The 15,579-nt window shown below is 39.2% G+C and overlaps 1 protein-coding gene across 1 annotated transcript; it reads left to right on the top strand.

Moving 5' to 3' along the window:
• The first annotated feature begins 429 nt into the window (after window positions 1-429).
• si:ch211-63p21.8 (kelch-like protein 33) lies at window positions 430-11,061 on the top strand. Its single transcript, XM_060915923.1, has 4 exons — window positions 430-1,186; window positions 6,215-7,163; window positions 9,875-10,045; window positions 10,423-11,061. Exons 1-4 carry the CDS (start codon window positions 430-432, stop codon window positions 10,961-10,963), a joined length of 2,418 nt encoding a protein of 805 aa, XP_060771906.1. The 3' UTR covers window positions 10,964-11,061.
• Window positions 11,062-15,579: the final 4,518 nt, after the last annotated feature.

The following is a 15,579-nucleotide window of genomic DNA, read 5'->3' on the forward strand; positions in this document are numbered from 1 at the left end:
GGCCCTAATTCTATATTCATTCAGCGAAACATGCAAAGAAAACCAGACAACACATCCTCCACAGATCCTCTGTAAATATGTCAGAGTACATATTTTATTTTCTGGTATTATCAGATAGTCAAGAAGGCAGGGAGAAAAAAAAATTGTGATTGTGGGTCATTGTTTAATGCTGAAGAATGTCCTAATCTAGCCTGAAAATGTTCTTGGTAGTGATTCAGCCTTTTGGCCCCGACTGTCTCCCACTTGCTCAGCAAGGACCAAGGACATTCGATCTACTGAAGCAGAATCTATAATTAGAATGTTGTTTACTTCAAGAATTAATCATGGTGGCATGTAGACACTGTATTAAAAGCTTGCTGAAAACAGAGAGGTAAACTAACAATACAGACTGATATTTGCTCACTATTGTGCAGCAATTCATCAACAAGCATGGAGTTCACAAGGCGCTACTTGCCTATGGAATGGGAGGAGCGGTGGAGAAGAGAGAAAGAGCAAAGGAAAAAGGTGATGGAAGAAGGAGGGGAAGAGTTTGAAAGGGAGAGCAGGAGGTTAACATGGATTAGGGCCTACAATGACAGCAGAATGGGGGTGAAGGAAAAAGAGGACATAAAGAACGAGAGAACAATTCAGAAGATGACGAACAAGTGGAGTGACAAACAAGAGAGACAGAAGTACACTAAAAGTACTTACCCAACTGAGATCTTCCAAGCAATGGAGGAACTGAGGTGTTGCTCTGTTCTTACTGACCTGACCCTCAGTGTTGAGCATGGACTTACTTTCCATGCTCACCCTTTGGTCCTGGCTACTGTAAGTTCCCTTGTCCAGCAGATGCTCCAACAGAGGAAGGAAAAGGAAGAAAGAGAGATGTTTTTATGTATTGGTCCAGAAGTATCTGATTTGGGCATATCTGCAGTGTTGGAATTTGCCTACTCTGGAAACATAGCTGGTCTGAACAGCAAATCTTTAGATCAGATTCAGGCTGCTGCTTTCTATCTGGGAGTTCCTAGGGTTCTGGAGCTCTGCAAAGAAGAAGAGGAGAGGGAGAGAAATAAAAATGCAGAGAAGAATGTAAGGAAAATCGTTGGTGAAGAGCACAGAAAGGTCAATCTTCAGTCCATCAAACACATGTGGGAAGAAAGAGTGGGCTGTGATGTGGAGCTCGAGGCTGAAGGAAGAATATTTCATGGTAAAGATATGCCACACTACTAACTATAGGCTGTAGGTTTGTTTAAATTATGTTCATTAGAGGTGTTGAACTAGGTACATCAAGAACATTTATGGTAGATGAATAGAAGAAGGGATAACAGCACACCTCATGGGTGTCAAACTCATTTCACAGAACAGACCATGTTATGTCTAGTTCAAGTTAGGTACAAAGAACCAAAAAATATACAGTACTGTACAAAAGTCTGAGGCACCCTATTTTTTTCATACAAATTTTGTTATAGATTTCTATTTTATGACTTCTACATTATCGAGTCAGTACAGAAACATTTTAGAGTTCCAAATGTTCGTTTTCCAGCACAAAATTAAATGTTACAGAAAAAAAAAAGTTTGCATCTGAGCAGCATATTCCATAAGAGACCACTTTTCAGATTAATAAAGAAAACATAATGAAGGCTACTGGGTTTTTGGTGCAAAATGAAGAAGCAAGTTTAACAGTGAAAGTGTCCAGAAGAACTGTGGCTGCTTCTGCAAGATGATCAGTAAAATCTGCAGCTCATTTCCTTATAAAACTGCACTCATTGTATCTGAAACTACTATTTATTTATTTTTTTAATTTAAGCAAAGGGTCGTCTCACACCAAATATAGACTTTGTCATTTATTATTGCTTACTGCTGTTTATAGCATTGTTATGTTGAAAAAATTATATATATATATATATATATATATATATATATATATATATATATATATATATTACACACACAGTGGTATGCAAAAGTTTGGGCACCCCTAGTCAAAATTGCTGTTACTGTGAACAGTTAAGCAAGTTGAAGATGAAATGATCTCCAAAAGGCATGCACTGCTCTTTTGAGATCTATCCACAGATTTTCAATGATGTTTAGGGCAGGGGACTGTGAGGGCCAGGGCAAAACCTTCAGCTTGTGCCTCTTGAGATATTCCATTGTAGATTTTGAGGTGTGTTTTGGATCATCGTCTTATTATAGGACCCATCCTCTTTTTAACTTCAACTTTTTTTTACAGATGGTATGATGTTTGCTTCCAGAATTTGCTGGTATTTATTCGAATCCATGTTTCCCTCGACCAATGAAATGTGCCCTGTGCCACTGGCTGCAACACAACCCCAAAGCATGATCAATCCACCCCCATGCTTCAGAGTTGGAGAGGTGTTCTTTTCCTGGAATTTGGCACCCTTTTTTCTCCAAACATACCTTTGCACATTGTGGCCAAAAAGTTCTATTTTGATTTCATCAGTCCACAGGACTTGTTTCCAAAATGCATCAGGCTTATTTAGATGTTCATTTGCAAACTTCAGATGCTGAATTTTGCGGCTAGGACGCAGGAAAGGTTTTCTTCTGAAGACTCTCCCATGAAGGTCATATTTGTTCAGGTGTCGCTGCATAGTAGAACAGTGCACCACCACTCCAGGGTCTGCTAAATTTTTCTGAAGGTCTTTTGCAGTCAAACAGGGGTTTTTATTTGCCTTTCTAGCAATCCAACGAGCAGTTCTTTCAGAAAGTTTTCTTCATCTTCCAGACCTCACCTTGATCTCCACTGTTTCTGTTAACTGCCATTTCTTAATAACATTACAATCTGAGGAAACAGCTACCTGAAAACACTTTGCTACGTTCTTGTAGCCTTCTCCTGCTTTGTGATCATCAATTATTTTATTATTCAGAATGCGAGGGAGTTGCTTAGAGGAGCCCGTGGCTGTTGATTTTAGGGACAAGGTTGAGGAGTCAGAGAATTTATACAGCTTTGAAATCTGCATCATCTGACCTTTCCTAACAAAGAATTTGAACAAGCCACAGCTCAATGAGCTAATTAAGGTCTGGAACCTTGGTAAAAGTTACCTGAGAACTCAAATGTATTGGGGCGCCCAAACTTTCGCATGGTGTTCCTTTTCTTTTTTCACTCTCCAATTGTACAAAACAAAAATAATACACAAATCTTGCAGAAAACGCTGAAAAGAAATGTGTCCCCTGATGAAAAATAAATGTGCTAAGTGCACTAAAATTTAGCATACTTTTGTGTACTTGAAGCCACACTAATCATCAATATACTTCATGTGTGTTTATGATTAGTTAACTTGAGGCATGCTATTTTGGAACAACTAATTTTGTACTAAATATATTTTAATTGTAATTAAATTGTAGAAAAGTGCAACTTGAAGTGTATTTAGTGTACTTTTATGTGCTAAACTACACATAACTTTCACTTAAAGTATATTTTAGCATAATATATTTCTATAAAGTGTAATATAGTATAATTACTTTAAAGTGTGTTAAAAGTGTTAGCGTGAAAGCGTGGTTAGTATACTTTTTATATATTTACAAAAAGTACAATTTGTGTAAGTACATTTTCAATATACTATTGAAAATATGAATATACTTTAAATACAATAAAGTACATTTATTTTTCACCAGGGTCATCTTTACCTTTATGCCTTTTGGTGATCAGGTCATCTTCTGCTCACTTAACTATTCGCAGTAACAGACATTTTCAGTAAGAGTGCCCAAACTTTTGCATGCTACTGTGTATATATATATATATATATATATATATATATATATATATATATATATATATATATATATATATTCAGCTTAGGCCTTGAACACACAAAGAATTCCTCTTAAATGTGTCAATTTATAAAAATTTATTTGAAATGTATATTCTCAGTGCACAAATGGATTGAATATAAGTACAGTCTGCTCTGAAAGCAAGGCCAGTTCTTTTCTATATACTGAAGACATGTTTGAGATCAAAAGATGAATATGAGGAGATAGATCAGAATTTCAGCTTTCATTTCCTAATATTTACATCTAGATGTGTTATGCAACTTAGACACCTTTGGTGGAAGACCACCCAATTTTAAGGTGAGTAAAGTAAATTAAAGGAAATAACACTTATTATTCTATCCACATTAACTGGATATGGGCAATCGCACACTCTGATTGGCTACTCTACTACTAGGCTATTAGCTCATATACCATGAGTAGAGAAAAACAAAATGGTGGGGCATGTTGCTGAACCAACCGAGGATGAAATAAAAACTGTACTTAAAAACAAACCCCCCCAAAATACAAAAAAAGCATGCAACAATAGATGGAATTAAAGTATTTGATGGTAAGAAAGTATTTTATATTTCAAGAATTATTATTATAGCATTTTTCACAAATTGCTAGTCATTTTGCCAGTTTGTTTACATTCTTCATCTTTAAGCATTAAAATTTGTTGAATTTTTTTAGATTGGTTCAAAAGCTCAAAGAAGTCTGAAAATTACATAACTGAAATATCCAAGGAAGAATTAAATAAATGTCTAAAGCTATTCTATACCTCAGCACAACAGCAAGACGGCACTTTCTACCAAAGAAAACCCACAAAAGTCAATTCATGCAGTCATCAATAGGTTTTTAAGAAGTCTGCTTAAGTGGAAATGATTTTGTCAGACATTTTGAATGAAGTTTTTATTTATCAAATTTGCAAAAAATAAAAATGCTCTGTTTCTCAAAATCCAGTGAATGTGGATATAATAAAACAGTTATTCCACTCAATCTCATCGTACATGGCTTATAGACAACTTGGCACTACACGCCTCATCAGCTATCAGCTCATGTATGATTCGATTTCATGGAATAATTGTTAAATATTTGGTTGTATCTCCCTTGCTTGCAAGCTGGCAACCCAGTGACATCACCAAACTGTCACATTCTTCTTTTGTGATGCTTTTTATTTCTCAAGTGATCAAAAGTATTGGAATAAGTGACTGATGGGTGTGTCTTGTTGCCCAGATGTGCCCTGTGTAACACTTCTAGATGTAACTATTCTGATCGATTGTCTCATATTCATCTTCTGATCTCAAACCCAAATGTTTTCAGTGTTATAAAAAAAAATGCCCTTGTCGTTCCAAAATTTTTTGGAGAGGACTGCATTTCATCTACAAAACTCATTTGCAGATTTCAGTTCATTACCAAAAATGAACTGGCAATAAAAAATAATTAAAAAAAACCCCTGAATGTTGTGAATGCATAAGTATTCCCCTTGTTGCTATGAAACCCCCAAATTAGTTATTTTGAAATGAGACATGGTTGCAGAGTCAAATTAGTCCACAAAACCACAAGAACCTTTATCAGTCCAAGACAATGAGACATACAGTGTATTTGATGCTCCTAACATACACTCTTAGAAATGGATCTAGAACCCTTCTTTGGTTTGTCCTTCTAGGGGGATCACTTAAAGGATATAATTTAACAGGATATAGAGGCTTTGCACAATCATGTGACCCCATAACTATGCTGCCATGACAGGAGGCAGCTTGTAGTGCTTCATTCGGACAAGTTAGTTGTTACTGACCGGTATGGGAAGGTTTTGCTGCATTTTTAGATGTGCAAATTGTTCTGAATGAAACAAAGACATCAGATTTTTTAAATTTACTAAAAGTAATTCATCATCGGGGGAAAACTGGAGAAATTTCTAAACATAGCAGGGAAAAATGGCTCGCAAACATTCAGCGGGACTCGGTGTCAAACGTAAAGGTCGAAAACCCTATGGTATGCTCATTTCATTTCCACAAAGGTGAGAATTAAAAAAAAATTAATTTCAGAACTGCAGTGAGGTGCTCATTCTTGTCCAGTGACGTGAACATGAACATAAGACAAAGTGCAGCAAGGTGCTCAAGCTCATGTTCACTTCTCTGTATAAGAATGAACACCTTGCTGCACTTTGTATGTTTGTGAGCCATTTTTCCTTTCTATGTTTAGAAATCTCTCTAGTTTTTTCCACCTGATAATGAATTACTTTTGGTAAATAAAAAAAAATCTGATGTCTTTCTTTTCCTTCAGAATCCAAAAATGCAGCAAAACCTTCCCATACTGATCAATAACAACTAACTCATCTGAATGAAGCACTACAAGCATGCCCCCTGTCATGCAGCGTAGTTACCATTGCTATGGGGGTCACATGACACTGCAAAGCCTCTATTGCTCTTATAATGACCTTTATTTACTTTTTTCTGTCCATTTCCAGCACACAGGGTCATCTTGAGTGCCAGCAGTGACTACTTCCGTGCAATGTTCAGTAGTGGTATGAAAGAGACCCACCAGACATCAGTGTCCCTGCTATTGATGGGGGCACCTGAACTAGAAGCTCTTCTTCACTGCTGCTACAGTGGAGAACTTTTTCTTGATTGGGGCTGCATTTTCGAGCTCACCTCCACTGCTCTTCAGTTCCAATTCCAACCTGCTCTCTCACTCTGCCTCAACTACCTGGAACAGCAAATGGATGTTGACAGCTGTCTGGATGTGGCTGCTTTTGCTGAGGCTTATATGCTTCATGATTTGTTTGAAACAGCTGAAGACTTCATCTTCATTCACTTCCAGGAAGTTATGGATACTCCAAAGTTCCTGGAGATGCCAGCTGAGAAGCTGTTGAACCTTCTGAGATGTGATGCCTTGTGCGTTCCATCTGAGCTGACCGTCTTCCGAGCGGTGGTGAAATGGATTGAGGCAGATCCAGCCCAAAGGCTATCTCAAGCCCAGGAAGTAATGACAGGAGTGCGTTTTCCACTCATGACCTTCCGTGAGTTTCGTGAAGTCCGAGCTGTTAACCTGCAGATGGAGTGTAGTGGTGGTGATGATGTACATCTATACCACACAGCACTAAAAGAATTTGGATTCGGAGACTCCGGTCCAATAGTCCAGCATCGCATACGTTACCCCAGAGATGTCCTTGTTGTTGTTGGAGGTGATCAACTAAATCCAGACGAAGGCAGACGACTCCCAAGCAAACAGGTGTGGTTTGCTAACTCCCTGTATAGCGGTACAGGACTGGTCAAGGGTATGGAGTGGAGGATTCTGAGTGAAATGCCAGAGGGAGCCAGGTTCAGACATGGAATCAGTATACTTGACAGAAAACTCTATGTGGCAGGAGGCTGCTATTATTATTCTAAGGCAGACACAATGAAATCTGTATACAGGTATGATATCTTTAAAATATGATGATTATTATTATTATTATTATGTAAAATTATGCCAATCATGACTTCCAAAATTTCCAGTCTTACAAAAAACCCTTACAGATGCGCTTTATAGACAATTCCCATGTTATATTTTGCACTTTTTTCACAGTGCATGTATTTTTTTCCACATTGTCACACCATTTATTTTTTATATAACTAACAATTAATTTCCATATGTTCATTTTCACATGTAGTTTCATTTTTCAGAGTAACTCTTTTGTTGCCTGTAGTTTTCTTACATGATTCATTTGTTTTAGCATATTTTTTATATGGATGGTATGTGGTTCAATTTTTCAGTTGTGATTTTCAATATTTTCCCCATGTGATTTGTTTCATGGGCGGCACAGTGGTGTAGTGGTTAGCACTGTCGCCTCACAGCAAGAAGGTTCTGGGTTCGAGCCCAGCGGCTGATGAGGGCCTTTCTGTGTGGAGTTTGCATGTTCTCCCTGTGTCTGTGTGGGTTTCCTCCGGGTGCTCCGGTTTCCCCCACAGTCCAAAGACATGCAGGTTAGGCTAATTGGTGACTCTAAATTGACCGTAGGTGTGAATCTGAGTGTGAATGGTTCTTTGTCTCTATGTGTCAGCCCTCCGATGACCTGGCGACTTGTCCAGGGTGTACCGCACCTCTCACCTGTAGTCAGCTGGGATAGGCTCCAGCTTGCCTGCGACCCTGTAGAAGGATAAAGCGGCTAGAGATAATGAGATGAGATGAGATTTAACCCATCTGAAGGAGTGAACACACACACCCACACACACACACACACACGAGCAATAAGCACACACACATACCCAGAGCAGTGGGCTGGGCAGCCATGGTAACAGCACCCAGGGAGCAGTTGGGAGTTCGGTGCCTCGCTCAAGGGCACCTCAGCCCAAGGCCATCCCATATTAACCTAACTGCATGTCTTTGGACTGTGGGGGAAACCGGAGCACCCAGAGGAAACCCACACAGACACGGGGAGAACATGCAAACTCCACACAGAAAGGCCCTCGCCGGCCGCTGGGTTCGAACCCAGAACCTTCTTGCTGTGAGGTGACCGTGCTAACCACTACAAGGTTGTATTTAAATATATAGAGAGGTGCTGAAACTTCCAAAATGTCTCTTATCTTGCCGAAGCCGAGGATTCTTAACTTCCTGTTCGTGATCATGATTGACTACAGTTGGTAGCTTCTCTGTGCCTTCACAAAAAAGGGTTTGTTACAGCACTCATTGGATTGACCAACACACAATACAATGGGAAAGTCCAAGGAGCTCAGTGCAGATCTGAGAAAGAGGATTGCAGATGTACACAACTCTAGAAATAACTCTAAGAGACATTCCAAACAACTGCAAATTCCAAGATCAGTTCAAACAATTGTATGCAAGTTATTGTGAGGTGTAGTCACTTTGCCAAGCCACTTTGCTTCAAGAAAACCCAAACTGTCACTCTCAGCTGAAAGGAAATTGGTTTGGATGGTCAAGAACAACCTGGGAACCACCATGGCACAGTCCTGCCATGAACTGCAAGCTGATGGATCACTGTCCACAGTTCAGATCACCATGGACTAAGAGGCTGCTATCCAAGAAATAATCCCCTGCTCCAAAATTGACACCTTCAAGCTTAACTAAAGTTTGAAGCTGACCACATGGACAAAGAAAAAAGCCTTCTGGAGCATAGCTGTATGGTCAGATGAGACAAAGATTGAGTTGTTTGGCCACAATGACCACCATGTACAGAGGGACACTGTACCAGCTGGTGGTGGTGGTAGGATCATCAAGCTCTGGGGCTGTTTTGCTGCCAGTGGAACTGGTTCATTGCACAAAGTGGATGGAATAATGAGGAAGGAGGACTACCTCAGAATTCTTCAGCATAAACCATCAGAAACTTGAACATGACTTGGGAGTTACAACAGGACAGTGAACCCAAACACACATCAGAGCTGGTTGTGGAGGATAAAGCAGGCTAACAGTAAGCTTAAAACAAGTCCTGACTTCAACCCTATTGAAAATATATGGACCGTGCTTATAAGTCGAGTCCATGCCAAGAAAGAAAAAAAATTAAACTCTACCAATTCTACCATAAAGAGTCATGAAATATCCAGCCAGAATTCTGCCAGAAGCCTGTTCATGGTAAACAAAAATGTTTGGTCAAGGTGAATCTTACGAAGAGACATTTTACCCAAATATTAGGTGTGCTGTATGTATATTTTTGACACTCTATGTATAATTTTGACCCTGTGTTGATTTCAGAAAACCCAAAGAAAATTAAAACTTGTGCACCAAATTCTAGTGTTTTACTTTTTTAATTAAAGATGTATGCTGTACATTCTGCCACAGAAAAAGGACAGTTCAAAGAAATTACTGAAAGCCCAAATATTGCCAGGACATTCATATCCAAGATGACATTCATGTCACTGTATATAAACTTCTGACCACAACTGTATATTAGATTTTATGGTCATTTTTTAGATGTGATTTTCTCATCTGAATAATGTAAGAAAATAACATTAACCAATGATGTATTTTTCACATGTGGTCAGTCACATATCATTCACAAAATCACAAACTGATGGTCACGCATGATTTTCCTGTAAGGGTGAATCGTGCAATATTTTGTTTTATATTTGTTTCTATTCTGTCCTAATCTCTTTTTCTCTTGCATTTTGCACACACACACACTCTGACACAGGTATGACCCTTTAACCAACTCATGGGAGAGACTGTCAGATATGCAGGAGCACAGGAGTAACTTTACCATGTTGGTGAGGGGGGACAGTCTGTATGCTATTGGAGGAGACAGGGACATCAGCACTAATTTGGACAGTGTGGAAAAATATTCAGTAGAAACGGACACATGGAGGTAAGAGACTATAAGAACCTTTGTAAGAGTACTCAAGTTCCACTCTTAAACATAATAAATCATCATGGCAACCAACTGACAGCAAGAGAAATGTGCTATGTATAGGTGCTGGATCAGAATATGTAATATGTCCTGTCATTCTATATTTGTACATAGCGCCTACATATATGTAAAACCACAGATGCTGAAAATATGTTAACACTGACTGAACAGTGAGTCTGCAGCCAATATTTGTGGGTACAGGTTAAATTTAGGAACCAAGAATGATTCTTAAAAGCAAAAGAGCGTACAAATTATTTGAACATACCATAGTGTCAACGATTGCTGAATTTTATACTGTATAATGAACAACAAATAGCTTCTCTGTTTCATTTTAGTTTCACACATTCGCTGGACCAGCCTCTGAGTGGCCATGCAGCTGTTGTCTGGGAAGGAGAGATTTTTATTTCAGGAGGTTTTAATTTAAAGTACCAGTGCCTGGTGTCAATGCTTCTCTATCATCCGGAACAAGGTACGACATATCTGGCAGACATGGCCCAGGATCGAGCTCAGCACTGCATGGAAAGCTTGGCCAAGCGCTTCTACGTAGCTGGAGGAGTGTGTAACCTGCGAGAGTTCTACACTGATCAGTTATCCTGTGAAAGCTATGACCCAATAAGTGATGCGTGGACTGCATTCACACCTCTTCCTCTCTGCCATGTTGGCGCTGCCTCAGCTGTCCTGGAGGGGAAGTTATATGTGCTGGGTGGTTATTCTCAAGAAGATTACAGTGAGGCGAGATTAGTGCATCGCTATGACCCTGGAACTCAGAGGTGGGAGAATATGGGCAAGATGGCTGGCCCTGTCACAGACATCCGGGCTTGTTTACTCCACTTACCTGCTCATATGAGAAGGTCAGACGGGCAGAAAGATCCGTAATAGCCATGTTGTGTCCCATTCATTTTAAAGCAATACTGTTTTAACAGATTATATACAGTACTTTCTTTTTGTCAGCTATTATCAATGTAATAGAACCGCTTCCCAAGCTCACGGAGCCACTTGATGGAAGCTGAAGATATATAATATAAATATTCTTAAAAATATATTTCATGAAATGCACTGAATCAACCACATGAGTCTTAATGTTGGAAATATTTTGGTATTGTTTCACTTTTAAAATGGTCATTTTGAGAGGTTTGAAGTTTGAACACAAAACTGCATTTTGGAGAAAAAAATGAATACAATTTGGGAAAAAATGCTACACGCGACCTGTACTCAAGTTGAGGGGGGATGGGGGGGATGCCATCCCCCCTGGAATAAAAAATGGTCAAAATCATCCCCCCTCTAAAACGGGCATCCCCCCTCCCTTCCCTTGAGCAATTTTATCAATAAATGTGGACATTACTTCTATTTAACATTGGAATTAGAAATGCCATTCCACGTAGCTTTGCTGAAACTGAGCATACAATAAGCTACCGCGAGAGAAGGCACGCGCAAGCGAAGCGTTTGAGGAGGTGACATTCAGTTGGGGTTCCGTTATTTTTTATTTCATTCGGCGTCAGTGACAGCAGCGGATTGCAGCATCATGGCCAAGCGGAGTGGACAGCAAGATCTAAGCAAGTTCGGATTTAAGATCGCAAGAAAAAGTATTTCAGGAGGTAAGTCAAGAGTTACGAATATCAGTCACACTTTCTGTGAGCCCACTATCATGCTGTAAAGTTACCGATATGGAGCCTAATTTGTGGGCGGCGGATAACAACACAGCTATCATAATGAATGTTAGTTTGGAGTCTAGCCAGCTATCGATAGCTTAGGTTCATGTTAGCTTTGATTTCTTGTATAAGGCCATTAATTTAATCAGCCTGGACGTTCGTTTGTTATTCTTCAGGCAACAAAAAGTGTTATTCAAGACAGGAATGCTAAAATAAACGACACTAGCAGTTTTTAAGGCTTCATTGCCTCATTAGAGAGCCGGTCACAACATGTAAGGCAGAGCAGGATTGGTGTAGGACTCGACAAAGTGTCTGCTAAAATGCAGCTTTCTTTTTCTTCGTCATAGGCTCTTCTTCTGTCTCCTCAATGGGCCTTTTCCCCTTTCCAAAGAAACTTTCCAAAGATTCTTTTCTTTCCATTAAAATAATAACCGGTATGTACATGTATAATTTGCATTACTCATAAGAATAAACACAATAATAACAAAAAGGAAAAAACAAAAAAATGCATAATGCCTCAAACATCTTTTAGGAAGTTTAGTCTGATTTACAATTTACTGTTGCTTGTTTTAGCTTATTGGTTACCTACCTACCTCTGTATTTAACTCAATGTTCCCAATGTTCAGCTTTGAATAAAAATTCTATTGACTTGATATGAAAAGATTCAGTTGTTCATTTACATTGCCTGCTGAGGTTTTAATAAATTATTTACCAAACGATTTAAAAGGAGCCTACCATGACTATGAAGTTACACTTCAAATTTGTCATCTGCATTTCACCCTAATATGGAGAATGTGGTAGGTATGTCAGCCAGGAGACTGACTAAATATGATACATGACATCCACACTGTGCATGTTTTACAGTAAAATACCAGTGTATTATGTTTTTTACAACAATAAAAAGGGTACGCAGTGTGTACTACACACTTTATCAGCACAAAATACTGTATGTCTGGTAAATGAACAAGGTCCACAGACCTACATTGTGTGCAAACCCTCCTAAAAGCAAACCAGTTTCCCACCGATGGACCGACCGATGGGTCGACACGCGACTAAAAATTTCACCATCCCCCTGGTTTGATTTTACAACTCGACCACTGCACGTGACACATATTTCACATTATTGCTAATAAATACTGTATTGCAGTTCAGTACAAGAAGATTACAATATATTTGATTTCAAATTGTGCAGACTAAACAAAGAATGAAAATGTTTCCATATGCAGTGGATATAAAAAGTGTACACACCCCGTAAAATGATCGGTTTTTCTGATGTAAAAAAATGAGACCACGATAAATAATTTCAAAACTTTTCCCACCTTTAATGTGACCTATAACCTGTACAATTCAATTGAAAAACAAACAAATCTGATAGGGGAAAAAAACATTTTAAAAAATGTACAATAAGCTGGTTGCATAAGTGTGCGCACCCTTAAACTAATACTTTGTTGAAGCACCTTTTTATTTAATTACAGCATTCAGTCTTTTTGGGTACACACCTACCATCAATTAAAATGACTCTGATTCACCCCAAATAAAGTTCAAACATTTACTCAGTTGCATCCTCCAGCAAAAGCCAGGGTTCACAGAGAGCTTACAAAGCGTCAAAGGGATCTCACTGTTGAAAGGTATCAGTCAGGAGAAGGGTACAAAAACATTTCCATGGCATTAGATATACCATGGAGCATAGTGAAGACAGTCATCAAGAAGTGGAGAAAATATGGGACAACAGTGACATTACCGAGAACTGGACGTCCCTCCAAAATTGATGAAAAGACAAGACGAAAACTGGTCAGGGAGGCTGCCGAGAGGCCTACAGCAACACTGAAGGAGCTGCAGGAATTTCTGGCAAGTACTGGTTGTGTACTACATGAGACAGCAATCTCCCGTATTCTCCATATGTCTGGACTATGAGGTAGGGTCAAAGAAAAATATCCAGGCCCGGCTAAATGTTGCAAAAAAAAAAATACATCAATTCTCCCAAAAGCATGTGGGAAAATGTGTTATGGTCTGATGAAACCAAGGTTGAACTTTTTGGCCACAATTCCAAAAGGTATGTTTGGTGCAAAAACAACACTGCGCATCACCAAAAGAACACCATACCCCCGGTGAAGCATGGTGGTGGCAGCATCATGTTTTGGGGTTGGTTTTCTTCAGCGGGAACAGGGGATTTAGTCAAGGTGGAGGGAATTATGAACAGTTCTAAATACCAGTCAATTTTGGCCCAAAACCTTCAGGTGTCTGCTAGAAAGCTGAAGATGAAGAGGAATTTCATCTTTCAGTATGACAATGACCCCAAAAAAGTTTTGGAATGGCCCAGCCAGAGTCCAGACCTAAATCCAACTGAAAATCTGTGGGGTGACCTGAAGAGGGCTGTGCACAAGAGATGCCCTCGCAATCTGACAGATTTGGAGCGCTTTTGCAAGGAAGAGTGGGCAAATATTGCCAAGTCTAGATGTGGCAGGCTGATAGACTCCGATCCAAAAAGACTGAATGCTGTAATTAAATCAAAAGGTGCTTCAACAAAGTATTAGTTTAAGGGTGTACACACTTGTGCAACCAGCTTATTGTACGTTTTGTATTTTTTATGTTTTTCCCCCGAACAGATTTGTTTGTTTTTCAATTGAATTGTACAGGTTATAGGTCACATTATAGGTGGGAAAAGTTTTGAAATAATTTATCGTGGTCTCATTTTTTTACATCAGAAAAAACGATCATTTTAATGGGGTGTGTGCACTTTTTTATACCCACTGTACATATCAGTGATGTTGCATTGTAAAGTTTATACTTTTGGTTATTTAATTCATTTTAAATTAAAAATAAATCACTGTATTTTAGTCCAGTATGATGATGCAGGTTTACTAAATTAAATGTTTTGAAAATAAGGTAGTGGAATTGCTGTAAAATACCCTGATATCACTGTTCTGTAAATGTTGTTACATGAACTGAATTATGAACTACTTTAGGACTTAAAATGCCAATAAATTCAATATTTTAAAACTCTTTTCAGAATTTTTGGCCATACTGATTAAAAGTGTATCCTGATGCGTAATATTCAGCAGCTGCAGTCCAACAGACGATCAACAGTTAACACAAATTTGGTCCTGTTTTTCCTGCTTTAACACAACAGATCTAAAATTTACGGTTAGCATAACAGCTAACTACATAAAACATAATTACATAAAAACAGTATTAAAGTAAAAATAATTCACACAATATGCAACATTATATTACACAAGATATTATTTTTGGAGTCATTTCCGTTTCCGGTTGAGAGTACGCTGTGCGCATTTTGGTTGCCACTTCTCACCAAAGCTTTTTCTTTTTCTTTTTTCTCCCTTTGTTTTTCTTTTTGTGTTTGTATAGTTTGATGTTTGTTTGATGTTTGTTTGAATATTTTGTCCACCAGTTGTAGCGTAGCTCCGGATCCAGTTTTGGGCGTTGGATCCCTTCAGGCCTTGGTTCGCCGTGGGTGATGCCTGTGCTCTTTGCTATAGACTGCAGTGAGCTCATTGCTCTTTTAACATCAGGGTTGTCCAGCGCTCTGTGTGGTGGTGCTTCTGTGTTTGGCGCAGTGTTCCGAGTGATGTTGCCTGGCGGCATTGCGGTGGTTGTGCAGGTGGTTTGGGACATACCAGCACTCTGTGTCACAGTGCTTCTGTGCTTGCTTTGTGGATCCATGGCAAGGTGTTCCGAGCGATGTTGCCCAGCAGTGGCATGGCGGCTGTGCAGGCAGTGTGGGATTCATCTTTGTGCGCCTTTTGGTGGGACTGTGGTTAGCTACAGCATTGGAATTACATCCTGACCCTCTTTTGGTGGACTCTCTCCCCCCCCCCTTTCCCT

Source organism: Neoarius graeffei, chromosome 3 (genome assembly GCF_027579695.1).
Source record: "Neoarius graeffei isolate fNeoGra1 chromosome 3, fNeoGra1.pri, whole genome shotgun sequence".
In the NCBI taxonomy this organism is placed as follows: domain Eukaryota; kingdom Metazoa; phylum Chordata; class Actinopteri; order Siluriformes; family Ariidae; genus Neoarius; species Neoarius graeffei.